The sequence below is a fragment of the Pelophylax lessonae genome (genome assembly GCF_965119305.1).
Source record: "Pelophylax lessonae genome assembly, chromosome: 2".
Classification (NCBI taxonomy): domain Eukaryota; kingdom Metazoa; phylum Chordata; class Amphibia; order Anura; family Ranidae; genus Pelophylax; species Pelophylax lessonae.
The window spans coordinates 705,474,458-705,492,458 of NC_138769.1; the positions used below are offsets into that span (position 1 = coordinate 705,474,458).

General features: G+C 45.6%; 1 protein-coding gene across 1 annotated transcript in view; it reads left to right on the forward strand.

Annotated features, from left to right (window-relative positions):
* The window catches only part of TSKU (tsukushi, small leucine rich proteoglycan), a 72,149-nt gene extending 56,350 nt beyond the window's left edge, over window positions 1–15,799 (forward strand). Inside the window, exon 2 of the mRNA XM_082247374.1 lies at window positions 14,472–15,799. Coding sequence (XP_082103500.1) covers window positions 14,480–15,532 — 1,053 coding nt within the window. The 5' untranslated portion in view covers window positions 14,472–14,479 and the 3' untranslated portion in view covers window positions 15,533–15,799. The remainder of the gene's footprint in view (window positions 1–14,471) is intronic.
* Window positions 15,800–18,001: the final 2,202 nt, after the last annotated feature.

Sequence of the window (18,001 nt, forward strand, 5' to 3'; positions counted from 1 at the left end):
AACGTGTCCCCATTGAAAAAATGCTCACACTGGGGCGACCTGTCAGGCGACCTGGTCGCCTGACAGGTCGACGTAGGTCGCCTGCCATAGAGAAGCTGTGGACCCGTTCTAATAGGAGCGACACAAGTCGCTCCGACTTAGAAAAAGGGTCCGGAGCTTCTTTGGAGCGACCTGCATTGACTTCAATGATATGAAGTCCACGCCGGCCACTCCGAGGTCGCAGTGCGAGCTGCGCACCGCGACTTGTGAGGTCGCCCCGGCAACTAGCGTCGCCCCAGTGTGAACGGGTTCTAAAGGATACGTTCACCAATTTATTATTTTTTCCCCACATGAGCCTGGAAAGCCTTGCATCCGCCATCAGTGGGTCCTGGGTGCAATGCCAGGCTCCTGCACACTCTCCCTCTAGCTTTCTGCCTGTACCTCTGTACGGACCTTGCTTGAAAGCTGGAGGAAAAGTGAATGGATTATGAGTGTGCTGATCAGCACGTTTGCAGCCCATTAAAACTACAAGTCCATCGGCCACGGTGGAAGATGGGACTTGTAGTTTGTTCGTTTACAGGCCCCTGTGAATATGACACAGCTTTGCCCCGTTGATTTTAAATGTGGCAGAGTGTGGAACATATTACATTTTACACCCTACATAAGTGTGTAACGTGTTCCAAAGGTGAACTTCGCTTTTAACTCCTGTTAGGATGACAACTGTAAACAGTGGTCACCAGAACAAAGAAGGTGATCTTCTGCACTGGAGGCACAGATGGCAGCAAAAGGCTAAAGTGGTAGTGAATTCCGCTTTGTGACCTTTACTTACAGGTGAGCTCATAATAAAGCTTACCTGTAGGTAAAATGAATACCTCCTAAATGTGTACCTTTTTAGGAGATATTTGCATGTTTGGCAGCCGGTGATGTCACTGCTGCATGCGCTCTGAAGGAACGGCATACCTAGGCTCTGCGACTTCTGCGCACGTGCATGGGAGTGACATCATAGCAGCTTGGCCGTTCAAGCGGCCAGGGTCCACGAACCCGGAAGGAAGACTGGATGAAGATGGAAGCCCTGCCAGTGGTGACAGCGTGCTGCTGGAGGGCTTCATTTTAAGGTAAAGCCTCGTACACATGCACCGATTGTTGGCCGCGAATTTTCGGCCAACGTCCGATCGGCCGATTGTCGGCTTGTTAGTATGATGATTCCGACAACCGTCTGCGACTTTTCGGCCAAACAAAATCTGGTGTGCAGGCTATAAAATTTTTGTTGGCCGATTTTTCGTCAGTCAGTACAGATTTCGGCAGACAAACATTAGATGAGCAAGACTGGGCATGCTCAGAGAAGAAAAAACACACGGAAAGTAAACCAGCACATGATATCACTTCTGAAGTTGGTTGTTGTTGGCCGAGAAAATTTGTGTGCAGTCTAGAGCACATTTCAACCAACACAACAGCACTGGACAAAAGACGGCCGATTGGTCGGCCAACAATTGGTGCATGTGTACGAGGCTTTAGTCCTTCATATGTGCAAGCATGAGGTGCATACTTGTACATTATGATATTACCATGCAGGGAAACTGGACTGAATTCGAAGGAGCAGGCTGGAAAAAATGTTCTTGACCAGTGAATGTGGTTTTCATTTGGTGAAGTCCATGTGTTCCAAAATCGTATGTTAAAAGCGAACAAAAGTTTGAAGCACATTTAAATTACGTTCTTCAAGTCATCAAATGTACTGAGAATTTTCATATGAATGCTCATACAACTGTTTGTTTGCTTGAAAACCTACTAGTGGATGACCAGCTTCACCCTCAGTTGTGGTTCACACCAGGGGCGTAACTACAGGGGTTGCAGGGGTTGCAATTGCAACCGGGCCCCATGCTCCAAGGGGCCTGTGCTGCTCCCCTGTACACCTGGATAGGACAGGATGTCACAATAGAGAACCAGGAAGGGGGTCGGTAAATATGTAATTTACCAGCTCCTTCCTTTTCTGAATGGACAGAGTCATAGTCGGTCACATTGTAAAAAAAAAAAAATAAAAAAAATTAAAATGATAAAAAATAATACAATTAAAATTCCAAAAAATAAAAATTACTGTCACCAGTGGGTGAACTTCCAGAATCGCAAAGGTCACACTTGCAACCAGGCCCTGGCATTCCACCACTGTGGGGAGGCGCCAAGATGGCAGGAAGGAGGCCCACTGCAGAACTTGTGAAAGGGTCCTTCAACGAGAGTAAAGGGCCCCAAGATCAGTGGGAAAAGCCCCAGGCTTGAAGGGAAGGGGTCCGGGGGGCCCTTCATGGTTTCTTGCACCGGGGCCCTGAAGGTTCTAGTTACGCCTCTGGTTCACACTTTGAAGAGGATTACAGCCTGGTTTTGTGACTGGGTTTACAGTTTTTCAAAGGCTTTTTCCCTTAGTCTCTTATCTGATGCCTAGCTGGTTACCTTCTTGGCCTTGGCTCCTTAGAAATCCCAAGGTTCTAGTGGTCTGTTTGGTCATAGATTTCTAGGGCTGAAGAGCTGAGAAGGTTCTTTTGTGGAATCTTCTCCTTTAGCCGGTCATCAAGCCAGGAACAGCTGCAGATGCCTCCTCAATTTTATTTGATGCTTTCAGAACGTTAGTATCTCCTAAAGGACACTCCCTGCCGCTAACATTCCTCTAAGGCATGGGTTTCCAACCTTTTGGCTTCTCTGGGCCACATTGAGTGTAGAGAAATTTTCTCGGGCTGCATATAAAATATATACTATAGTTAAGGTATATACGGTAAGTAATAAAATGCCGCCGCGCCCTTCCCTCGCTGCCGCGCACCCTGCACTAATTTAACACAACTAGACGATGATCAAATGAAATGGGAATCAGTATACAGGGGCTTACTTCTTCTGAGAGATAATAAAGGAACACCGTTAGTTGGAAGTTGCTGTGGCCATGCCTCCAAACCGACTTCCTTCCTCCACAGCAAAAAAAAAATTGTCAGGGGGCAGTGGGCCGCATTGCCTGCGGTCCCAGGCCGCAGGTTGGACATGCCTGCTCTAAGGCCTATGTTCCTCTAGGGCAGTGATGGCGAACCTTGGCACCCCAGATGTTTTGGATCTAGATTTCCCATGAAGCTCATGCACTCTGCAGTGTAGTTGAGCATCATGGGAAATGCCAAGGTTCTCCATCACTGCTCAAGGGCAACCTTTCTCATCCTTTTTAACACAGAGGAACCCTTGAAATAACGTTCCATTCTCAGAGGACATTGCTAAAAATGACTATCTGTGACACATGATACATTAGTGTGATGGTCAGTGGGAAGAATGCTCCTTATATTTGTGGTCATTGGGAGGAATTGCCTCATTCCAGATGGCTAAAAAGATCAATTGTATCCGTAGAAGCTTATCTGAGAGGCATACATTTCTCAAGTAACCCTTGGCAACCTCTAGTGCAGGGGTGTCAAACTCAACTTCATAGAGGGCCGCATCAGCATTATGATTGCCCTCAAAGGGCCGGCTGCATCTGTAATACTAGATGTCCAGAGTATCCCAAACCCCTTAAATCAGATGTTTAGAGTCCACCCCACCCTCTCTTACATCAAAGTGCACCCCCTTACCTTGTGTTGCTGCTTGGAAGAAGTTGGTGGCAGAGCTGGGAAGCAGAAAGTGCTGGGTCTGCAGGAGGCCCAAAGGAGGGCTGGAGCTCTACTACAGCTCCAGGAGAGGTGTGAGGGCCACATGAAATGGACTGGAGGGCCAGATTCGGCCCGCGGGCCTTGTGTTTGACACATGTGCTCTAGTGCAGTGGTCCTCAACCCTGGCCTACAGGGCCCACTAACAGGCCAGATTTGCAAGATAACTGAAATACATCCCAGGTGATAGCATTTGCTGCTCAGTGATTGCAGTACTCTAGTCTGCATCTCCCCAAGGTAATACTTAAAATCTGGCCTGTTAGTGGGCCCTGAGGACCGGAGTTGAGGACCACTGCTCTAGTGGAACCCTGTTTGAGTAGCCCTGCTCTAGGACTCCAGACAGCTTGAAGGGGAGCTCCACATAAAAGAAGCTCCTCTTGTCTGCTTCCCCCCCCCCCTCCGCTGCCGCATTTGGAAACTTTTTGGGGGGGGGGTGGAGGGGGGAGTGGGTAGCTGATTCTGACACTCCCTTCCGGCTCAATTCATCACGGCAAACTGAGCCAGAAGGACTAAAAGGTATGTTTTAAACTCCATATAATCTTTTAAGAAGTGGTTGTTGAGAGGAATGCTCTGGCAAATGTCTCTTCAAAATTTACCCATGGAGCCACTCCATAACCTAACCCTTAGGGATTGCGCACACACATCCGTTGAGCTGTGTTAATCTGCAAAGGTCAACGCAGACTCAGCACAAGGGGCCTAGCCCTTAGGGCCAGTGTACATCCATTTTTTGCTTCTTGCTTCTGATCTGCATTTGTGAAAACATTTTGGAAGAATGTTTGAATTTTGAAGGCTGTATGAATTAAAATGGATCCGAGGTAGGAGAATGTGTCCCCCCCCCCAGTTTGCCATCAACTGACTGTTTTTGCTGTGTACTACTGAAAAACGGCACTTCTAGACGTGTGTAGCCGTTGGCTGGTTGGTAGCACACTGTGTTCATGATAGATGTAATTGCCTGTTCTACAGCCTCTCCCTCTTCCTGTGTCTAGTTTGGCTGGCCTGTTGTAGTCTGACAGGTGTGTGCATCTCCAATAATACGTCACTTTTTCCTGAAAAAACACGACTTTCTGTAGAATTTAGAATTGTAGAGACCAGTTTTTCCAGTATGCCAAGTAGCTGCTGGTTCTTGCGGCAATAAAAAACATGCTTAAAACAATTGTCTAAAAATGTTGGCAGGTTACCTATCCCTAAAATTTGAATGTGTGTAGGCAAAGGTCGGAACATTGCAAATGTAGCTCCAAAGTGGCTTTAAAGCAACTCACACACAAGACCTTTTCCTTAGAGGAATGCAGAATCTGACCTGCTTGTGGCTGGAGTACACCAGCCTTAACCACTTGCCGACCGCCGCAAGTACATATACTACAGCGGTCAGCCCCGTGCAGGCAAAGTGACGTACCGGTACGTCACTCGCCTGTGAGCCAATAGGGGGCGAGCGCGTCCCGCAGGGGGCGCGCTTCCGCCCCCGCTCGTTCACGGACACCTCTGCGCTAGTGACCGGCGGACCCGGATACTCGCGATCGTCGGTTACAGAGGGAGAAAGGCAGGCAGCTAATGTAAACAAGCCGCCTGTCATTCTCCCCTGTGTAACAGCAGAGATCATACGGTCCTGCTATGTAGGACCGTGGATCTCTGCTGTTACATGAAAAGCCACGCCCCTTTACAGTTAGAAGCACACCCCTAGGGACACACTAAACCCCTCCTTCTCCAATAAAGTTAACCTCTTCCCTGCCAGTGTCATTTTTAAGTAACCGTGCATATGTATAGCACTGATTACTGTAGTAATGTCACTGGTCCCCCCAAAAGTGTCAAAAATGTCAGTCAAGGGTCCGATCTGTCCGCCGCAATGTCGCAGTCCCGCAAAATAAATTGCAGATCGCCGCCATTACTCAAAAAAAAAAAAAAATTACAAAAATCTTTCCCTTAGTTAACGCAATAACTTTTGCGCAAAACAATCAAAATACACTTATTGCGATTTTTGTTTTTTTTACCAAACATATGTAGCAGAAAACAAATTGGCCAAAAATGTTTTTACATTTTTTTTTTTTGGGGGAATTTCATATAACAAAATGTGAAAAATATTGTTATTTTTTCAAAATTGACGCTCTTTTTTTTTTTTTTTTTTTTTTTTTTTTTTTATAGCGCATGATCAAAAAATCGCACAGGTGATCAAATACCACCAAAAGAAAGCTCTGTTTGTGGGGAAAAAGGACGTCAAATTTGTTTAGGTACAGCATCGCACGACCGCGCAATTGTCCTTTAAAGTCACGCAGTGCCGAATCGCAAAATAGGGCCTGGTCAGGAAGGGGGTAAAATCTTCTGGGGCTTAAGTGGTTAAAGAGCACACGTATAGACTGAAAAAGAGATTTGTCCTTTTTGAAATTCTGGTTGCCTTGCCAATGCAATAGAAACCTTGTGCCAAATCCGCAGCCCAAGGGCCATTTTGGTACTGATTGTGCAGCCCATGGACTCCAGCAGTAGTGGGAGATTGGATTTAGAAAGGGACTGCAATGTCTGCTATCTCCTAGTCTAACATCTTCAGTCTTTGTGTCCTGCAGCAGCGTGTTCCCAATCTCCAACCACCCCAGATATGCAGTCTCTGTCCATCCCCAGTAGTATTTCCATAGACTGTCTTCTGTAGCATTACATAAACCAAGCCTTATGTGTGGCCCTTGGGTTATTGTCATGGGCCACAGTTGAGACCCCCTTGCCTTTTAAAAAGCAAGCTGCTTGCTGTGGGGGCACTCAATAGGAGGGAGGGGCCAGGAGCACACAAGAGGGACCCGAGAAGAGGAGGATTGGGGCTGCTCTGTGCAAAACCAACTGCACAGAGGAGGTAAGTATAACATGTTTGTTATTGTTAACAAAAAAAAGAGACTTTTATCACTTTAAGGCAGGCTATAGATTATGCAATTTTTATTTCGTGCAAACATGGGATTCCAAGCATATATAGCCTGCTTTAGATTGTTATCTCCTTGTGGGCAAGGACAAAATGGAATGTATAGTATGTAATGCTATTTGTAAATTGTAGGAACTATATACCTGTAATAAGTAAATAATTGTCTAGGAAGGTACTCGCATTACTGTTGGTTAGTGCAGGTTGTAATGTGTTTGGACTTTTCATTAAATGCACACTATGCATTAAGTGTATAGATTGGTGGGTCGTGGTCATCTTTAACACGCAGAAAAATGGAAGCAACCTTTTTTCTTTTTTTCAGTGTATTATATTTATATTATTATTGGTATTAGGCATAATAATGTGTTTTCGCACCTTTACAGCAGTGGCTATAAAAATAGATACATGTCTTATGGCACTCAGTGGTGTATTTTGGTTTTGTGCTGCCCTAGGCAAGACTAAAATTGGGCGCCCCCCCCCCCCCTCCTATGTAAATTTGCCCCTCTCCTTTTTTAACGGATGTGTCTCCCTCCAAAATTGAAGGACTACAAGTCCCAGCATGAACCGCTGAGATCTCACGAGGGGGGGGGTGAGAGGGGGTGGGAGAGAGAGAAGGGTGAGGGAGAGGGGGGTGGGTGAGGTAGAGAGAGAGGGGGGGGTGAGAGAGAGGGGGGGGTGAGAGAGAGGGGGGGGTGAGAGAGAGAGGGGGGGGGGGGTGAGAGAGAGGGGGGGGGGGGTGAGAGAGAGGGGGGGGGGTGAGAGAGAGAGGGGGGGGTGAGAGAGAGGGGGGGGGGTGAGAGAGGGGGGGGATGAGAGAGAGGGGGGGGATGAGAGAGAGGGGGGGGATGAGAGAGAGGGGGGGGATGAGAGAGAGAGAGGGGGGATGAGAGAGAGAGAGAGAGAGAGAGGGGGGATGAGAGAGAGAGAGAGAGAGAGGGGGGATGAGAGAGAGAGAGAGAGAGGGGGTGAGAGAGGCGGCTCTAGTAACCAGTGGCCAATAGAGTCTCAGGTGGAGGTGGGGGGCAGCTTTTTTACTACAAGTCCCAGCATGAACCGCTGAGATCTCACGAGGGGGGGGGGTGAGAGGGGGTGGGAGAGAGAGAGAAGGGTGAGGGAGAGGGGGGGTGGGTGAGGTAGAGAGAGAGAGGGGGGGGGGGATGAGAGAGGAGGGATGAGAGAGGGGGGGGGTGAGAGAGAGAGGGGTGATTAGAGAGAGAGGGGTGATTAGAGAGAGCGGGGTGATTAGAGAGAGCGGGGTGATTAGAGAGAGCGGGGTGATTAGAGAGAGAGGGGGGATGAGAGAGAGAGAGAGGGGGGATGAGAGAGAGAGAGAGGGGGGATGAGAGAGAGAGGTGGGGTGAGAGAGAGAGGGAGAGAGAGGGGGTGAAAGAGGCGGCTCTAGTAACCATCGGCCAATAGAGTCTCAGGTGGAGGTGGGGGGCAGCTTTTTTGCTGCCCCCTTGCAAAGTGCCGCCCTAGGCCTGGGCCTTGTTGGCCTAGGCCAAAATACAGCACTGATGGCACTATCTCAGGATGGCGACCCTTTTTCTGGATATAGCAGGTTTTGAAGAAATGACACTTTGCTACAATGTAAAGTAGTGAGTGTACAGCTTGTATAACAGTGTAAATTTGCTGTCCCCTCAAAATAACTCAACACACACAGCCATTAATGTCTAAACCGCTGGCAACAAAAGTGAGTACACCCCTTGGTCAAAATGTCCAAATTGGGCCCAAAGTGTCAATATTTTGTGTGGCCACCATTAATTTCCAGCGCTGCCTTAATCCTCTTGGGCATGGAGCTCACCAGAGCTTCACATGTTGCCACTGGAGTCCTCTTCCACTCCTCCATGAAGACATCTTGGAGCTGGTGGATGTTAGAGACCTTGTGCTCCACCACCTTCTGTTTGAGGATGCCCCACAGATGCTCAATAGGGTTTAGGTCTGGAGACATGCTTGGCCAGTCCATCACCTTTAGCAAGGCAGTGGTTGTCTTGGAGGTGTGTTTGGGGTCGTTATCATGTTGGAATACTGCTCTGCGGCCCAGAATCCGAAGGGAAGGGATCATGCTCTGCTTCAGTATGTCTCAGTACATGTTGGCATTCACAGTTCCCTCAATGAACTGTAGCTCCCCAGTGCCGACAGCACTCATGCAGCCCCAGACCATGACACTCCCACCACCATGCTTGACTGTAGGTAAGACACACTTGTCTTTGTACTCCTCACCTGGTTGCCGCCACACACGCTTGACACCATCTGAACCAAATAGGTTTATCTTGGTCTCATCAGACCACAGGACATGGTTCCAGTAATCCATGTTCTTAGTCTGCTTGTCTTCCTTGCAAACTGTTTGGGAGCTTTCTTGTGCATCATCTTTAGAAGAGGCTTCCTTCTGGGACAACAGCCATGTAGACCAATTTGATGCAGTGTGCGGTGTATGGTCTGAGAACTGACAGGCTGACCCCCCACCTCTTCAACCTCTGCAGCAATGCTGGCAGCACTCATACATCTATTTCCCAAAGACGACCTCCTGATATGAGGCCGAGCACGTGCACTCAACTTCTTTGATCGACCATGGTGAGGCCTTTTCTGAGTGGAACCTGTCCGGTTAAACAGCTGTATGGTCTTGGCACCGTTCTGCAGCTCATTTTCAGGGTCTTGGCAATCTTCTTATAGCCTAGGCCATTTTTATGTAGAGCAACTATTCTTTTTTTCAGATCCTTTAGAGAGTTCTTTACCATGAGGTGCCATGTTGAACTTCAGTGACCAGTATGAGAGTGAGAGCGATAACACCAAATTTAACACACCTGCTCCCCATTCACACCTGAGACCTTGTAACACTAACGAGTCGCATGCCACCATGAAAATGGCTAATTGGGCCCAATTTGAACATTTTCAATTAGGGGTGTACTCACTTTTGTTGGCGGTTTAGACATTAATGGCTGTGTGAGTTACATAGTAGGTGAGGTTGAATAAAGACAACAGTCCATCCAGTTCAACCTGTGTAGGCGCTCGTGGCCGTAATCCTCTCTCATACCCCTTAATGTTCTGATCCTTGAGATGTAAGTCTAAGAGTCTTTTGAAAGTAGCAATACTTCCCGCAGAAACTACCTCTTGTGGTAGAGAATTACACACTCTTGTAGCCCTAACAGTAAAGAACCTCTGCGTTGCCTGAGGTCAAAACGCTTCTCTAATCGCATTGTATGTCCTCGAGTCCTCATGCAATCCTTGTGACTGAATAGCTTTTTTTTTCTATGCGGAGATCACCATTGAGGTATTTATAAATTGCTATCATGTCCCCTCTCAGGCGTCTCTTCTCCAGGGAGAATAAATGAAGCGATTGTAAAAGTTATTTTGAGAGGACCGCAAATTTACACTGTTATATAAGCTGTACACTCACTACTTTACATTGTAGCAAAGTGTCATTTCTTCAGTGTTGTCACAGGAAAAGATATGTGATTATAAATGTGAGGGGTGTACTCACTTTTGTGAGATACTGTATTTCCTGCACCTGGAGGATTCAGCTGCCCATGGTAATGAATGGCTGTATTTGGGTATGTGCCGCTACTTGCATAAACCCACACATACAAATGACCATACAACTCTGGATCCATTCATTACTATGGGTGGAAATACGTGGCAGCTGTTCTCCCTGGGTGGAGAAAAATGGCTGCAATTTTACATTGTATTCTAAAAAAAGCCCATCTGCATAAGCTCAAAAGTCCTGTTTTTTTTTCTTGGATGTGTAAAAGACCCGAAAAAAAAAAAATCACTGAAATGAGTTTGCTGGAAGGGGCACGGTTCCTCCTTTGTTTTGCCAGTTCCATAGCGGTGTAGCAGTCTCTGTGCAGTTAATAGGTGCCATCTCTGTGTGGCAGTGCCGTGATTGCTTAGTATTTACACTCACCCGCTCTGACTGTGCCTCTAAGAGGCGAGTAATGGGAGCACCTGCTGTGACCGTGATATCCGTGATAATAAAACGTCGCCTAGTTGTAGGACGGTGTTCTCGGGAGTGTGATTACCCAGGACTCTCAGCTAACTGGCTGCACAAAATTCTACCCATTATAGCCGAAGAGTGGCTTTATGTGAGCGCAGCATGCTGTGTCCATGCCGTAATTGCGGCTGGTAACTATAAAGAAAATTACGGACAGTCAGTAAAAAACGCGGTCTAATTAAAGTTGACTGTGGGGGTAAGAAATGGTTTTAAAAAGTAATGATTCTTTTCCCTACGTTCAGTTTAGGGCAATCAGTGTTCTTATAACATGTTAATCTGGAAGTAGAATATCCAGTATGTTCGATTCCCTCATCAGACGCTTGGTGGTTCTTTTTAAAGTGGAAGTAAACTTTTTTTTTTTTTTTTTTCTAATCTTGTACCTATAATAAAGCTTACCTGTAGGCACAGTAAATATCTCCTAAACTTGCGCGGTTTAGGAGATATTCACACTGCATGCAGCCGGTGACGTCACGACGCATGCGCTCCGAAGAGACGGCATACCAGTGCTTTTCCCTTCAGAGCTCCATGCCGTGATCTGTGGCGTCATTGTGGCGTAGCCATTCAGACAGCTGATGGACGCAACCCAGATGGAAGAACCATCAGAGGTGACAGTGCGCCACTGGAGGTCTTCGTTCTAAGGTGAGTATTTCATAATGTGCTAGTATGCAATGCCATTGTCTTAGTGTTTAAAAAAAAATGTGGTTTGCTACCATTTTAAATAGTAAATGGAGCCAAATTTTTATTTTCTTTTTAAAAAACCCTGCAAAGTAAAGGCATAAAGTGCTGGTATGCATCGCTTACTAGCACATTATGAAATACCTACCTAAGACGGAAGCCCTGCCCCGCTGTGAGCGCCGACAGATGCTCCCATATTCACACGGTCTTCCTTCCAGGTTCACATCCTCCGGCCACCTGATTAGCCGTGCCGCGATGACGTCACTCCCACCCATGCGCACGGGAGTCACGGGCTGCGTCACAGAGCTCTGAAGGGGCGGCACTGTTATACCGTCCCTTCAGAGCGCATGCGCCGGTGACATGAAGTGTGAAGGTTTACGAGGTAATCGCAGTACCTACAGGTAAGCCTTATAGATTTACCTGGAGGTACAAGCCAACAGAATAGGTTTACATCCACTTTAGGGTTTTCATAGGTGCTGGAGAAGTAAGTTGGGTGTACACTGTGCAAAATTCGATCAATGGGTGGCCTTGTTGCTATCCTCCCACCCAATATTCGTTGAGTATACAACGGTCAGCCGAAAAGCAGCTGCATTCAATCAAATGCACCTGCTGTTTGGGTATTTTCAAAGGCGGGAGATTTTGTCTATCTGTACTGTATTGCATGGATAGAAAAAAAAATTTGTTTGGGACATGAGCCATAACCAAGTGGTCACACCTCAATTATGAATGCAAAAATCTTTAAATATACCTTACTATGTTTAGATGGGACTTTTCAGACATTCTGCTTATACATACACGCACACATAAATGTATATAAAATATCATTAGAAACCAGTTAAAATAATAAATTATGAAATAAGTTATATATTTATTTTTAGAATTTCTTATTTATGGATCAGGTCATCATAATCAGAGCATGTTGAGTACAATTCTTTTCACTCCCAAAGCATTTTCAATAGACTATATTTCTTCCTCAGGGGAAAAAAAAATCTATAAAATCTAATTTATTAGAAACATGTTACAATAACAAATGATAAAATAAATAACTAACATAATTGATAAAAATATATATATATATATATATATATATATAATTATATAATATCTCAGGCCAGGTTACCAAACAAAGCATGTTGAGTACAATTCTTTTCACTCTGTGTTTTTAAATAAACTATTTCTTCCTCAGGGGAAGAAAATCTAATTTATTGGAAATGTTACAATAATAAATGATGCAATAAATGAGATAAATTCCAAAAATAAAAATATATCAGACTATGATAATCAGAGCAGGTTGGGTACAATTATCTTTACTCCCAACACATTTTGAATAGTCTTTCTTAGGGGAACAAGCATCTGTAAGAGACCCAGGCGATCATGGTAAACCTGGTCAACATCATTGCTATGCTGAAAAGCCACCAGGCAAACCACCCTAGGGAAACTCCAAGGAGTGCCTCCCTCAGAACGACCCTAGGGCACCACTTCTTTTATATGGTATTGCTTGGTAGTATAGTACAAGATTTCCTTGAAATGAGCAACCCACACTTCAAATAATGGCCCGATCCCAATGAGCACAGTGAGTAGTTAGGACAATCAACAGGGAATAAATTACTTGAAGCATAGTCCAGGCCCAAAAGAAAAAAATCTATGTATGGAATGCTTAAGAGTAGATGTCAACCCAGACATTAAATCTCAAAATATTTAACATGTTCTAGAAGTAATTTTTTTTTTTTTCAATATTTTTAAATGTAATGCTTTATTAAAATACCTGGTGATTCCACCATAAGGGTCATTGTTCAGGCACGTCTTGTTAATAGGGTGACAACATTCATGCCTCCAAATGGTGTGCCTACATTGTTACCCAGTCACACAAATGTCTAAAACCAATTCATTACAAATCATGGGAATACCCAAAAAACTGTCGCACTCACAAAAAGTTGAGGGAGGCTGTAGACAAGGAGAAAAGGCAAACTTTGATCCTCCAGCTGTTCTGCAAGTACCATCATGCCTCTGGTAGTCTCACTCTTGGCTGTAAATCTTGCAGTGCCTCATTGGACTTGTAGTGTCACAACCACTGTAGGGCCAAAGTTTGCCTACCCCTGTTGTGGATTGATGCCATCAAACTGCCCTAGGCAATTACATTATGTTTGCCTTTTTCTTAAATAGTGAGTTCTCAGTAAACATTACACTGGCATGGTCCATGGAGTGCATAAAAATTGTAAGTGGCTGACTAAGAAAAAAATCAGCAACAATGACATGCAACAAAAAGGTTAAAACAAGTATTTCTGGTCTGTTAATTAAACTATCGAACACATTTTTAGAAGTGCAGCAAAATACTTGTTGGTCTTTCCAAAAATCTCATCAGCTGATAACTTCCAGTCCTGCATTCTTACCACATTGTTCTGAGTACTACAGAACCCTGTCCATGTGTTATAAAGAAGAGGGGAGGTTTCTGCAGTCCTGCTCCTTGAGGGTTGTTGCCCTAAAACAGCCTTTCTCACCCTTTTCAACACAGAGGAACCCTTGAAATAATTTTCTGGTCTCGGGGAATCCATGCCTAACTTTACTAGATCTACTACTCATGTGATGGTCAGTGGGAAGGATGCTCCTCGCACTTGTGGTCATTGGGAAGAATTACCCCCTTACAGATAGCTAAAAAAAAATCAATGTTGTCAGTGGGAACTTCTCTGTGAGGCAGAAATTGCTCAGTGAACCCCTAACAACATCTGGAGGACTCCTAGTTAAGAAACCATGTCCTAAAAGCAAACCATTGCAGTCAGTATATCTAAGGATTCATAAAGTATATCTAAGGATTCATAAACTGCAGTATATTCAATATTTGTTTTTGCATTTAGAAACACTGTAACTACGCAGCATCTATGGTAAACTATAAGACTCGGTTCACATTAGCGCGACTTGTCAGGCAACTTGTCAGCCTGCCAAGTCGCGCTCCCTCACGGTCCATTGACCGCTACAGGACCCGTTCTAATAGGATCGACACAAGTCGCTCCGACTTAGAAAAAGGGTCCTGTACTACTTCGGGGCGACCTCGGAGCGACTTGCATAGACTTCCATTATGTGAAGTCCCTGCAAGTCGCTCCGAAGTCGTGGTGCACGGGACTGACAAGTCGCCTCCCGAAGTAGTAAGGAGTCGTGTTGCGCTAATGTGAACCGGCTCTAAAAGGGTTATTTTATTTTGACCAGATGGTTATAAGTAAACAATATTATGTATCAACTTTTTCTATAAATTAACAGATTTTCCTCTTGCTTTCCTTAGGTATAACCATGGGGACTTGTCTTTGGTTCAGTGTCCTTCTCACCAGCGTGGTTGCTGCCAACAAGTTCTGTTTCCCTGGCTGTTCTTGCGAAGTTGAAACCTTTGGCTTATTTGACAGTTTCAGCCTGACCAAAGTGGACTGTAGTGGAGTGGGTAACCACATTGTTCCGGTCTCCATTCCTTTGGATACAGCTTACCTGGATCTTTCCAACAACAAGCTAGAAAAGGTTAATGAATCGGTTTTGTCTGGTCCTGGTTACACGACCTTGATCAACCTTGACCTAAGTTACAACCAACTGGTGAAAATTTCATCTACCACTTTCTCTAAATTGAGATACTTGGAGTCTTTAGACTTAAGCCACAACCAACTGGAAGAACTTCCTGATCACAGCTTCTTCTATTCCCCTCTGGTGGAACTTGACTTGAGTTTTAACAGGTTACAGGGAATACAAATTGGGGCCTTCACCTCGAAAAGTAATGGCAAAGCAATCCATATTAACCTTGCCAACAATCTGATCAACTCTATCTCAAGAAGACCTGATGACCCCGTTCCAAACATCCAGAGTTTGAACTTATCTGGGAATCAGCTGCGTTCTGTTCATGGTCTTCAGGGAATTCCTCTACAATACCTGAACTTGGATAGAAACCCCATTTCTAATATTGAGGATCATAACTTTTTGGGGCTTAAAGGATTAACCCACCTGTCTCTCAGTAAAATGGAGAATTTAAGGGAGATCGCCCCAAACAGCTTTAAAGATCTACCAGCTCTCCAAATCCTTGACTTTTCCAACAATCCGAACTTGAGGACTCTCAGCAAAGATGTATTCTTTGGGCTGAAGTCCTTACAAGAGTTGAACTTGTTAAATTCTGGTGTGGCATCCTTGCCAAAAGACACCCTCCAGCATTTGCCATCAATGAAAAGCATTACCTGGGGAAAGAATATTCATTGTGTCAAGACTATGAAGGAAAGCCAGTTCCATCTGCAGAATGGGGTGGTTCGAAGAGAAGTCTTGGTCTGCCGTGATGATCGAGGTGCTGTATCAGCACAGGATGTCTTATAAATGTTTTTTTTTATTCTCATGTAAAGGCTCCTTCTTTGGGAGATCATGTGCCTTTTTCGAAGAAAAGATTGTCAGTAATTTATTTATAATTTTTTATGAGCTATTTTACTTAAAGCAGATGCATTGAATGATGCTACCAATTTTATAAAGACTTAAATAGCAATCCACTTTTGGACCAATATGCGTTTTATGATCAATGTGCGAAGACACTATTTTCATCTGTTTATTTTTTTATGTGCTAAGCTCAAATAAAGGAATTTAAAGGTATGGTGAATGCGAGTAGTTTTATTGTTACAGAATATCACTGTGACCTCCTACAAGGTCACATGTCATAAAACAATCCCAAGTGAAGCATTTATTCGGAAGGGTGTGGAAAGGAGAACTTTTCCTTGCGTGCAATATGAGATCTATAATCGCCTTAAAAGATATATGAAACTGAACTCCAGACAAACCGCTAAATGCACAAATTAAATATAGAAACTGTATGTGGGAGCTGTATTAAAAAAGAATAATGTTGTATAAAGCATCAATTTATGTCCTTGTTTTCTGCCTGAGGTTCGGTTTTAGAGGTCATTTACAGCCGGTGTGTTGAAATTAGCGCTTGGCAGCCATGTTGAGTCCGGTTGCATGGACAAGGTGAGTGCCTTGTTTCCTATTGGGTCTGTTCACACCACCACATTGCTGTTGTGTTTTCTAAAAAAAAAAAAAAAGTATGGCGTGTCATACAGTTTGTAGTGCAGCACGGTCCGCTGCAATCCACCACATTACACTGTGGTCCAGCTGATAGAGCTATAAATGATATATTACACTGTGAAATTTTATTCAAGCTCTGAAATTTAATAAAAATTGCCATGTGATGCGCTCTTTAGAGCACATTGACACTGCAGAGGTCTAACACAGCCAATGGTGTAAATGGGCCCTAAAAATGTAGCTGAACCTCAGATACTCTAAATTAGTGGGTCTCAACCTCCAGGCCATGGCCTCCCTTCTTCTGGGCTTCCAGCCAGCTACAGATCCCTTAACCACCCATCGTGTCCCCAAGTCCCTTAATAGCCCTCTACAGTGCCACCCAGCCTGCTGCAGATCCTCAAAGCCTTCAACAGTGTCTCAGTATGCCCCCAGCTTCCTCCAGAAACCTCATCCCCCTACAGGACCACAAAGTCTACTGCAGAGTCTTCTAACCCCACTCCAGAACCTTCATCACCTCCACAGTGCCCCTAGCTTCCTCCAGAAACCTCTTCCCCCCCCCTTCAGGACCACCAAGTCTACTGCAGAGTCTTCTAACCCCACCCTAGAACCTTCATCACCTCCACAGTGCCCCCAGCTTCCTCCAGAAACCTCTTCCCCCTTCAGGACCACCAAGTCTACTGCAGAGTCTTCTAACCCCACTCCAGAACCTTCATCACCTCCACAGTGCCCCCAGCTTCCTCCAGAAACCTCTTCCCCCTTCAGGACCACCAAGTCTACTGCAGAGTCTTCTAACCCCACTCCAGAACCTTCATCACCTCCACAGTGCCCCCAGCTTCCTCCAGAAACCTCTTCCCCCTTCAGGACCACCAAGTCTACTGCAGAGTCTTCTAACCCCACTCCAGAACCTTCATCACCTCCACAGTGCCCCTAGCTTCCTCCAGAAACCTCTTCCCCCCTTCAGGACCACCAAGTCTACTGCAGAGTCTTTTAACCCCACTTCAGAACCTTCATCATCTCCACAGTGCCCCCCAGCTTCCTCCAGAAACCTCTTCCCCCTTCAGCCACCAAGTCTACTGCAGATTCTTCTAACCCCCTCCAGAACATTCATCCTCCCTACAGAGCCTCCAAACTTCAACCGTATCTCACTATGCCCCCCAGCTTCCCCCAGAAAATGTTTCCCCTACAGGACCCCATCAGGTTTACTGCAGAGTCTTCAAACCTCCTCCAGAACCTTCATCCTCCCCACAGTGCCCCCCCAGCTTCTTCCAGAAACCATTTTCCCTACAGGACCACCAAGTCTGCTGCAGAATCTTCTAACCCTTTCCAGAACCCTCATCCATCCTATAGACCCTCCAGCCTTCAATAGTGTCCCACTATGCCAAGCAGCTTCTCCAAGAACCCTTGTCCTCTACAGCAGTGGTCCTCAACTCCGATCCTCAGGGCCCACTAAAAGGCCAGATTTTAAGTTTTACCTTGGGGAGATGCAGACTAGAGTACTGCAATCACTGAGCAGCAAATGATATCACCTGTGATGTATTTCAGTTATCTTGCAAACCTGGCCTGTTAGTGGGCCCTGAGGACCAGGGTTGAGGACCACTGCTCTACAGGACCGCCGAGCCTCCTGCCCTCCACAGTGCCTTCAACAGTGTTCCACAGTGCACCCCCCCCCCCCCCCCCAGCTTCCTCCATAAATCCTGTCCCCTACAGGAGCACCAAGTCTGCCGCAGAAAGAGCTAAACTGATGCTGTATGCCCTCCAGTAAGGAAATGAGGTGGGCTC